An 11,073-nucleotide genomic window follows, 5' to 3' on the forward strand; every position below is an offset into this window, starting at 1 on the left:
AAAAAAAAAAATGAACTCCACCATCTCCAAACTCATGTGCACCCCATATTAAAAACTCATACCCCCATTAAGTCAATAATGGTGGATTCATTGCCACATACGTATCAACTCATTAGTGGGAGCAAATGAAATTATTGTACAACAAAAAACATGAACCCCATATTATTGCTTTTCTTCAAAAGGTTAAGTAGTCAAACCATACAATTTCTTTTCTTTTCTTATATTAGCCTGAGATCTAATCTAGATATTTAACTGTTGTATTTGCTATTCCGCCATGTCATTTATTTGTTATGTTTACTAAAATAAATATACTTAAAATATTTATATTTTAAAATAAGATAGAATTTAATTACTTTTTCATTTTTATTCTTACTCTAATAAAAAAAGAGATTAATCTCGTAAAAGAAAAAATAATATTAAATGGAGATCAAATAATGAATAAGGTAAATTAGTCACATTATAATTCTAATTGACGTTTTCTTAAAAAACCGTGCAAAAGACAACATGACAAGTAAAATGAGCTAAACCAAGAATATTTATCAAAAATTAAAAAATAGTAGTTCTTCATTTAAATAGAAAATCAAATTTCTACTTTGTTTCGTTTTAAACATGTAAAATTAATTTAATAATTTGAATTAGAATTATCCAAATCAAATTTGATAAAAAAATAATAATTATTGCTTAGGTCCAATCTACATATATTAACAATAGAATATTTTACGCCTTTAAATTAATCGAATTAAAATTCAAAGTATCAACTGATGCTTAAATATTGCTATTGTTTTATCTCAAAGAAAGAAAAATAGTTCCCTTTTAAACAAGTCTTCTCTTTTAAAAAGTATTAATAAATTTTTGCAAATTTTGTATTCGCAGCAAATACTAATATAATCAGTGGCGGACCCAGAATTTAAGGGTCGTGGGTGCATCATTTTAATGTTATCATTAACCAAAATGGTAAAATGCTGAGGAAGGTTCGAACACAAGTCCCAGCCGCACAAACCTTTATGGTTCCGGCCTGGAAACTAAAGCACCCAACTATGTTATTGGTTTCGAGGGTGCTTTTTTAATATTTATACCCAAATTTCATCTATTTCTTATATAACTATACATAATCTACCTCAGGTTTAATGGGTGCTGGAGCACCACCAAAATGCACATAGGTCCTCCCCTGAATATAATAAAGTTTTGGATACGGAGCACAAACTATAATGTTATATTAATCGTGTTTTGAACATAGTATATATATGCATAAAAACAGTGCAAACTTATGTATGTTTATTAGTAATTTAAAATATATATATTATCATTATCCAAACACAACTACATACACATAAATACACTATAATCTAAAGTGCACACGGGCATACGTCATCTAGTTATCCAAGAAAAAGACCACAATGCGATATATTCAAACACCAAGACCATATGTATTTTCTTTTGCCATCATTATCCTTGACGATGTGTGAAAGTTGAATGATTATTAACTATTAAAAGTACAAGACTTTTAGACACTCTAAATATAATTAATAAAATAAGACGGCTATGGTTTAATATTCTAGTTTGCGTAATGGTTGAGCCCCGTGCATGACTCGGCACCTAATTCAATTGTCTTTTACCTAAATAATTTTAATCAATATTTTAGGAAGTGATAATGAATAAAGTACAGACGAAGTGATAATGAATAAAGTACAGACGAAGTAGGTAATATTTTCAAAATTATGAAATGATACATTTATTTATTGTTAGTGTTTTGCGTCACTATAGAACGAGCATAATAAACTTCAAAAAATGTTCTTTTTTCTGGAAGAAAACAAGAAAAAAGAACCAATAAATCATTTGTCGAATTTGAAAAGTAATCTTTTCACATAATTAAAAGGAGTGCGGAGAAAACTAAGAACTAAGAAGTCAGTAAAATAATACTACTACAATTCGAATTGTAGCCTTTTAAACACAAACTAACAATTCAATATGAAGGTAGTGAGTACACTGTACACGGTGTAGAAACGTATTCAAAATTTAAAGTGATGGATTATTAATAAATTTAAGTTAATTCTATATAATAATAATTGAATACATATCAGATATTAATCGCAAGAAAATAATTGCACTTGCAATGTCAAAAACTAAATCTGGAATTACTGATGATGTTTAACTTTTCTAAACAGGTTTTAGGGTGTGTTTGATTTCTTGAAAAATATATGATATTCTTATTTATTTCTAGTATTTGCTAATTAAAAACTCTATACGGAACACATCCTCAGGCCGTCACTGAAGCACAACTTTGGGAATTGGAAAGTACAAGCATGTTAACTTGTGCCGACTGCCCACCAATAGAGCTAGAATCTCCATATTTATTTATTTCAAACGAGAGTCTTAGCGCTAGTAATTTTACTTCTTCACAGTTGACTTCATACTGCAAACTCGGACAATTAAGAATTAATCTAGCAAGTCCAAATACTCAATAATAACTTATTAACATCAAAACTTTCCCTTCAAAATTTCCACTTTATACGGTATTCAAATACCCATATATTCAAACACCATTTCTAAGCTCCACCAACCTTGTTAACTTTCCAATTTTTCATTTTTTTTTCTCAAAAAATGGAAACCACAGAGCTTCAGCTGATGATTAACATCATAATCATCATCTTCTTCTTCCTTCTTAATTTTTTTCAAACATTATTATTTCAAAATGGGGTTTCAAGCATTATTACTATTTTTATAAGATAAAGCTATGAATTTGAATAATTTCTTATTAGAAACTAAAAAATTATTAAATAGGAAAAAGTAGGGGTGGACATTCGGTTCCTCGGTTCGATTTTATCAAACTTCGGTTCGGCTATTTCGGTTTCGGTTTTTTAAAGGTGGACACCGAACACCAAACCAAACTAGTTCGGTTCGGTTCTTTCGGTTTCGGTTTTTTGAAGCTCGGTTCGGTTCGGTTTCAATTTTTTCAATTCGGTTTTTTTGATATGATATTAAAAGTTATTTCATTTACACTAATTCATATTCTCAAAAGCAATAAAACATAAAACTGATAAATTGAAATCAAAATCAGACAAACAGGATACACAAGAACGGAAAACCATAACCATGATATAGGATTACTAGGTGTTATATACATACAGTAAGAATAACTAAGAAAATACATAGAGGACATACATTAATCCTAAAGACACATTCTAGTCACCTTCTTTTGTTAAGGATATTTAATTTTCTCAACTGAAGTGGAAATTAAGGATACAAAAGCAAAAGAGGGCTTGTTAGAATTGGTTTTTTTTTTTTTTTGTTTAAACTTAATGGACCTGAACTATTTTAATTTTTTTGGGTAATGTATTAAATTTCGGTGGGCGTTCGGTTCTTTCGGTTTTGATTTTTTTAAGCTCTGTTCGGTTCAGTCTGATTTTTCGATTTTCGGTATTTATGCTCAGCCCTTGAAAAAAGTGACAATTCGAGGAATTAATTTTGTCTGTTGGGCTTACTGTCACTCTAGTACATAGTCGTCTTTTAATGTGGAACTTTTCGACACGAATTTAAATTTAATCGGAAATACGCATACAGACACCAGATAAAAAAACTTTTTTTTAAAAAAAATACAAATTTGGATAGTAGTAAAATTATGTTATTTATTTGTTTCAAACATATTATAGTGCTAGTAGTATATTTCATCACAGCTGACTTCATACTACAAACTTGGACAATCAAGAATTCATCTAGAAACTCCAAATGCCCAACAACTTCTTAAAAAAACATCACAACTTATACACATATATATTTCGAAAAACACTATTTCTAAGCTCCACTAATCTTCTCAACTTTCCAAATCTCCATTTCCCCCCCTCAAAAAATGGAAACCACAGAGCTTAAGTTAATGATTAACATAATCATAATCATCTTCTTTTTCCTTAGTTTTTTTACAGTTTCTTCAGTTGATGTTTGTAACCCAACATCATGTTCAGAAATGGGTATTGGACCGGAAATCCGGTTCCCTTTCCGGCTAAAAAAAAGGCAACCGGACCGTTGTGGTTATCACGGTTTTGATCTTTCGTGTAATGAAAGAGGCCAAACAATAATTACACTACCTTCTTCAGGTGATTTTTTAGTAACAGATATTGATTATAGTGCTCAATCTATAATCCTATATGATCCAGATTTTTGTCTAGTTAATAGACTCATGGATTTTAATCTCACAAATTCACCATTCAGAGCTGCTTATCAACGGAATTATACAATCGTCAGGTAAGTATGTATCTAGTTGATTTTTTTTTTCACCGTCTAAGTAGGCGTTTGGGCATGAAAATAAAATATTTTTGGCTTTATTTGAAATTTTGAAGTTGAAGTTGAAAATAGAATTGTGCTTGGTTGTAGTTTTTGCAAAGAATATTTGATTGTCTGAATGTACCAAAAGTGAAAAAAAAGTGTAAGCATGGTTTCAAGTTGTATTTGAAATTTTCACGATCAAACGCTGATTTTCAAATAAAGTGAATTTTTTTTTTTGGAAAAATGTGAAATATTCTCATGGCCAAACGGGTGAATTTTCTTTGTCCACAATTCAAGGAGTCGTTTGGCCATGAAAATTATTAATTTTTCCGAAATAATTTTTTACTTTATTTCAAAATCAGTGTTTGGTTATAAAATTTCCAAATCCAACTTGGAGTTGGATTCGAAAAATAGAGAAGTGTTCCAAATCTGTTTTCGAACAACTCCAGCTTCAACTTCTAACTTCATAAATTTCAAATAAAGTAAAACAATGTACGAAATCTATGACCGAACACCTACTAAATATCCTAGGTGATGCAGAACGTATTCTCTACGCAAACATATGGAGAAAAATATTGTTATTTCCTACTGTGTAATACAGCAGTGGAGCCAAAAATCTTAGTTTATGGAGTCTAAATCATACTATATTTTTTGCTTATTGAGTTCTGAATAGATTATCTGCTCATATTAATAAAAATTTTAATATAAGTATAAGATTTGAACCAAAGTTACTGAATTATGCTGAATCCGTATCTGTTAGTGTAGCTCCGCCCCTGTGTATTTATACGTTACAGGTAGTGTTTACAGTAAGCATAAGTTAATGAGCTACTAATAGGCAATTAGCAACCTTACAGATGAACCTGATCTAATAGCTATTTCCAACAGAAATACTGATTTTGAATAGTGTATTTACATGTTACATGTAGGACTTAGGAGGATGACAAGTTAATAAGCTAATTAGCATTCTTTAGGATGGATTTGTAATTAGGAGGATCCAATAGCTATTTCGAACAAAAAATCTGATTTTGTAATTTGAATTTGCGCTCTGTGTTTTTTAGGTGTACTTCGGATGACTGGTTAAGTTATCCAAATTATCAGGTGGCGATTCCGTTGTATTGCCGGGGCATTTCGAGCAGAAATCAGGCGATTTTAGCAATGCCGCCTAGTATGTATAAACAAGAAAAGCCAATTAGTTGCAAATTGGTGAATCCTAGGGTTTCAGTTCCATTGCCATTGGAAGATTCTCAGTTTTGGTCACCAATGGAGGGTCTTGTGTTAACTTGGAATGAACCACGTTGTAGAATTTGTGAAAATGAAGGGAAACTTTGTGGGTTTAAGAGTGATACTGGATCTGATATTGCTTGCTCAAATCCTCCTCCTTCTAAAGGTATGTTTTTCATCAGCTATGTTGTTCGGACTCTTCAGAAATGTCTACGGGTGCGTGTCGGATTCTCCCAAAATAGTGTATTTTTTAAGGATCCGATACGGATGCGACGTCATTTTTGGAGAGTCAGAGCAATATAGTTTTTTCCAGTAATTAGTCTCTCTCTCTCTTGCATCTGTTAGTGTATTTTTGGTGGAGCATTATGTGCGTTGTAGGCATTGTAATATCTGTTAGAATGTAATGAATGTTGTGGAATTAGTGTTTAGGTTATTCATCATTAATGGAAAACCATCAAGCTTCTGTCTTTTCTTAAATAAAAAATTAACTAAAATTAGTCCAGGTTAATTTAGACACATCTCCACTATTTTATAGGGTACTTATTGTTGTATTTATCCGTAAACGAGTATTTGTATTAAATCAAACAATTTAAAAGGCTAATAATTAGAGGAAAAATGAACATCACTTAAACCACAGTTATTAAGTGATAATGTGCATATGACACATTTTTTGCAGTCATTGATCTGATGAAAATATTAGGCGCAAGTAAGTTTTTACCGGGTGAAATGGTTTTTTAGCCCTTTACAATTTTTTTTTAGTTTATGCCCTTTTACAAGATATTTTTATATTTTACAGATAAGAAAGACAATTTTCTTCTATTCTAATTGTAAGAGGGCAAGAGATCTCATTTCCTTATTTTTACCATTGTTACCTATCACTAGCATAAGTACGATAACTTTGCCCATCAAGTATTAGAGGACATGTGTTTTGCATCTCGCATTTATTAATTTGATGTAAATATTGAATGCGGTTAAATTTTAACTTTTGGTATTTTACTAGCTTAGGTATGTGAATGGGATGACTTTGTCTATAAATCTTGAACTTCAGATAACATGTGTTTTGCATCTTGCGTTCATCAAATTAATTAAATATCAAATGCAAATAATTTTTTAGCCTTCACTTGACTAGCTTAGGTATTGGAATTGAATTTCTTTCCTTAATTTTTAACCCCTTTGGAACAAACGAAACTTTTTTGAAAATAAATTCAAGAACAAATTCTAAAAAGCTACTCTTTTTTCTTCTGATATGCACTATAAGAAAAAAGTTTAAAGGGTACAAATTTTTTGGAAAAAGGAAGTGTAAGCAAATACTTTATCATTTTCTTAGACTTAGATATTCTTTATTAGCAAAAGCTCTTTCCAAAATTTTCAACTTGATTCTTGGTGGGGGTTGTGAACTTTATAGATGTTAGCATATCATTTGTCGAGTGTATTACTATCAGTAGTGCTGCATGGTCCATGTGCATGCCATGTTACATCATCTAAACTATAATAATATAGGTGATGAAATTTCAATAACAAATTGGTGATTTTTGTTGTGGCACTGCGGGGTCAAATAATTGTGGCTCACCTAATGAAGTTGAAAGTTATTTATGGCTGTTTATTGATCAAGATCAAGTCGTGTTTTGTTTTTCTTATATAAATAAGTGGAATCAGTGTCTTAGTCCATCTAAAATTGACAAATTATGACTCTGGTACTTGTGCTTTCTGGTCAAGCATATTTAATCTCTAATTATATGCACTTTTTAATCCCTATGACAGTGAATTTCCACAAAATTAATGATTTTTTTTAGTGATAAACCATCCAATTGTTGTGGTGTTAATGCTAAATTTGTATTGCTACTCCATATATGAGAATAATATAGTTCAAAAATAGTTTAGATATCATATACATTTCTTTTATAAAAGCGACCAAAGACACATATTTTAGTTAATTGGAGCTTAGATATACATAACCAACTATTTCAATGACCAAAATCAAAAAGTGAGGGACCAAAAGTACAATTATCCCAAGTAATGAGAAAAATCAAAAAATATAATTGCATAAAGTACCTAACCACTTTGAGAGTAGATATTGGGTAACTCTACTTCTTCTTTTTTAATTAACTTCATAGTGGTTTAATATAAGACAAGTCGAAAGCATAATGAAATTGATAAAGTTGATGGAACTATTTAGACTGATAGTAAAGTTTTGAGTCATTTTCAAAATTCCAAAACGTAATGCCAATCCAACCTGTCACATTATTGCTCATCCATTTAGAAGAGAACAGTAGAACTTATAGTGCAAGGAGATGAGGCTCTGATTTGACGAAGTTTTTAAATATTGGCCATATATTCCCACCGCCCATGCCACGTTACAGAGAGCTAAAAGTGACCAACAAGGTAAGGGTTGTGATGGAGTAACAAGTATGCCGGAGGTTTCGGATTCAAGTCCCACTGGGTACGGAGTTTCATTTGTTAGGGAGTGTTTTGTCTCCCAATGTAGAACTTTCCGGCTTGAACCCGAATTTAATCGGGCCCGATGCAGGTACCGAATACCAATGTGAAATTAAAAAAAAAAAAAAAAGAGAGAGAGAGAGAGAGCGCGCGCGTGCTTACAGTGAAGGAGTTGGCAGCAAAATTTAGTTACCATTAGTCCCGAGAAATCTAGGATTTCAGGAATATAAGCATATACTATTATGAAGCAATGGATCTAGAATTTATATTTGAGGAGAGAAGGGATACAAGACATGCCTATCCCCGTTGCCGAGCCCGGTTTTAGTTCTAGGAAAGAAAAATAACAAGATAGATGTGAGATTTGGACCCTCAGTTTCACTTTGTGGAGGTGCACCCTATAATCATTATATTATAGGTCTATTTGAGCTTGAGTGCGAGGAAAAGGAGCATTGCACGTGCACCCACACGTCCACCTAGATATGGCCATGCCATTAGCGTAGGCCAGTTTACGCACTCCTCAACTATTTCATAGGTACTGCGACTTCCGACTAACACGGTATTGGACAATTTTGTCCACTAAAATTTAAGCAGATAATTTTTTTTTTTTTACCTTACATGTTTGTCTTTGTTGAAATTTGTACTCTAGTCTCTCGTGATTTTTACCCACTTGACGTTAGGCCACTTCTTTGGGTGCTGCAATTGTGAATTTTCTACTACTAATAGATTTCTCTGCTTTAATGACCACCTGAAATAAAGTGAGGTAGATATACAATATTCATATAGTAATTAATTGTAACTAGTTTGGATTAAAGTGTATGTAATTAATTGAAAATTGTTTAACAATCGTTTGGTATTCTTTGTGCAGGACTTCCCAGGGGTGCCAAATATGGCATAATAATTGGAGTTGGAGTACCAGGTCTTGTATGTTTAATCGGGATAATAAGCTTTGCTTTTGGTAAACTTAAGGTTTATACCTTCCGTCGTGATTTGAACACCAATCTCCCAACCACCATTAATCTCCAAGCAGCAATACCAATGACAGGTCTTAATAGGGCAACCATCGATTCCTATCCCAAAATCGTGCTAGGGGAGAGCAAACGCCTTCCAAACCCCAACGATGGTACTTGTCCGATATGTCTATCAGACTACATGCCTAAAGAAACCTTAAGAACTATACCAGAATGCAACCATTATTTTCATGCTGAATGCATTGATGAATGGCTTAAGCGCAATGCTACTTGCCCCTTGTGTCGAAATACACCTAATGGTTCTCTACATCCTTGTTCATCATCAACTTATTTGGTCTCATCTTCTCCATAGGCCTCACAAAGAAACTCTATTTTGCTATGATTTTAATGTTGTTCATAGGGAATTATTCTTGTTGTATATAAGTTGTGAGCTCGAGGTATTGTAAATGGACAGACAATAAAGGGTGTAGGATATAATTCTTTTTGTCTTTGTTTGTTTAGAAAGGAAAGGAATTGAGAGGGACATTATGTTTTTCAAACACTAATATTGTAGTCACAAATCACTTGTCCCTCCTGAATTATTGGGTTGAAACACAGACATAGCAATGGATGATTTTGTTCTTTACAAATGAGATGTACACTTGTTGCTCTCTCTCTCTCTCTCTCTTCATTATTTCCATCAGTTCAAGTCTTGGCTGACGGAATTACCGCTACATGTGTTGGCGGGAAATTAGAAAATATCTCGTGAAATTAGTTGAGGTGCGCGCAAGCTGGTCTTAACACCACGATTATCAAAATTACAATTTACAAGCACAAGATTTTCTATATTAACCTTACACTTACTTTCGTATTGACTTATAATTCACTAGTAATTACAAGCATAGGTAAATTATATTCTTCGTCAATGAGAAAATCAGTTCCTAATCAGCATCAATCGAAAAGGAGAAATCACGGTTGGACATGCATACTCATTGTAAGTTGCTCTTGATGTAGTGGCAGCTTGAAAATAATCTCCCATAATTTTTTGTGTGTCAGCAATGGCAGAGCCACAGTATTGTTACAGGTTCAAACGAACTCAACAGCTTATGCTCAGACTCTATATTTGTATTACTTTTTTAAATGTATAGAAATATATAATAGTGTAACCACTAACTAAAATGAATTATGAGTTCGATAGAAAAATCAGAATCCACAAACATTAAGGGGTCGTTTGGTCGAAAGACAAGTTATACATGGATTAATAATCCAGGGATTATCAATGTAGGGATTACAGATTATTTTTTGTCGAGTGTTTGATTCACTGCACTAAAATTGACACAAAAGATACCATTTGAATGTTTATTTTATTTTAAAACGAAAAAATAATTTGTTACAATCATAGTATTATACCATTGGATGCTAGACCTTTATAGGTTTCTTGGAACAAAACAAGGCTACGAGTTTTTTATCCATGGATAAGTTATCTCATAATGGTGGTAGCATAAGATAATAGAATCTTAAATTATCTAGGTATTAGTTATACATGCCCCAAAATATCAACCAAACACAGTACAAAATAATCACACATATAATACCATGACTATTTTATCTAAGACCTCTTACCAAACGAGCCTTAAATACTGACTCCACCTCCGTATGTGTCAGTTAAAATGGTTCCTTAGTATTATAACCAATTTGGGCCACTTCATAGGGTCCAAAAATCCAACTTCCACAGGCTCAAAGAACAGATGGAGATATCTGATTAAGAAGGGCTCATTTGCACGATAGCCCCTCCAACGCACTGGTCTTTAATCCCTTTCCCTCAAATTATTGGTCTTTAATTTTTTGTCCCTCAAATTATTGGTCTTTAATTTTTGTCCTTCACTTAAAAAAGTGGTCGAAAATATCACTTAAAAAAGCGATCGAAAATACCTCGAGCTTCTAGATTCGAACCCCAACTCAATTAAAAAAAAAAATTGCAAGGCATAAGTTCATATGAAACTATGCGGATTCGCTGTGTAGTTACATAGAAACTATACTGGACAAGGTAAAAGTTTCTATGAAATAACATAGAACCTATGTCTAGGCATAAGTTCATATGAAACTATGCTTATTCGCTATGTAGTTACATAGAAACCATGCCGGACACGGTAAAGATTTCTATGAAACTACATAGAACCTATGCCTATAGGCATAGTTACGAAATTAA

The 11,073-nt window shown here is 32.4% G+C and overlaps 1 protein-coding gene across 1 annotated transcript; it reads left to right on the forward strand.

The window, feature by feature from the left end:
- The first annotated feature begins 3,692 nt into the window (after positions 1-3,692).
- On the forward strand, positions 3,693-9,514 carry LOC132634789 (RING-H2 finger protein ATL20-like). Its single transcript, XM_060350872.1, has 3 exons — positions 3,693-4,239; positions 5,319-5,647; positions 8,783-9,514. The coding sequence occupies exons 1-3, from the start codon at positions 3,848-3,850 to the stop codon at positions 9,235-9,237; spliced, it is 1,176 nt and encodes a 391-aa protein (XP_060206855.1). The 5' UTR covers positions 3,693-3,847; the 3' UTR covers positions 9,238-9,514.
- Positions 9,515-11,073: the final 1,559 nt, after the last annotated feature.

The sequence above is a fragment of the Lycium barbarum genome, chromosome 4, assembly GCF_019175385.1.
Source record: "Lycium barbarum isolate Lr01 chromosome 4, ASM1917538v2, whole genome shotgun sequence".
Taxonomy (NCBI): Eukaryota; Viridiplantae; Streptophyta; class Magnoliopsida; order Solanales; family Solanaceae; genus Lycium; species Lycium barbarum.

Coding starts and splice junctions, on each gene's coding strand:
- LOC132634789 (XM_060350872.1), top strand. CDS start 3,848: ATGGAAACCACAGAGCTTAAGTTAATGATTAACATAATCATAATCATC. Junction 4,240..5,318: donor CGGAATTATACAATCGTCAG/GTAAGTATGTAT, acceptor TGTGTTTTTTAG/GTGTACTTCGGATGACTGGT. Junction 5,648..8,782: donor AAATCCTCCTCCTTCTAAAG/GTATGTTTTTCA, acceptor TTCTTTGTGCAG/GACTTCCCAGGGGTGCCAAA.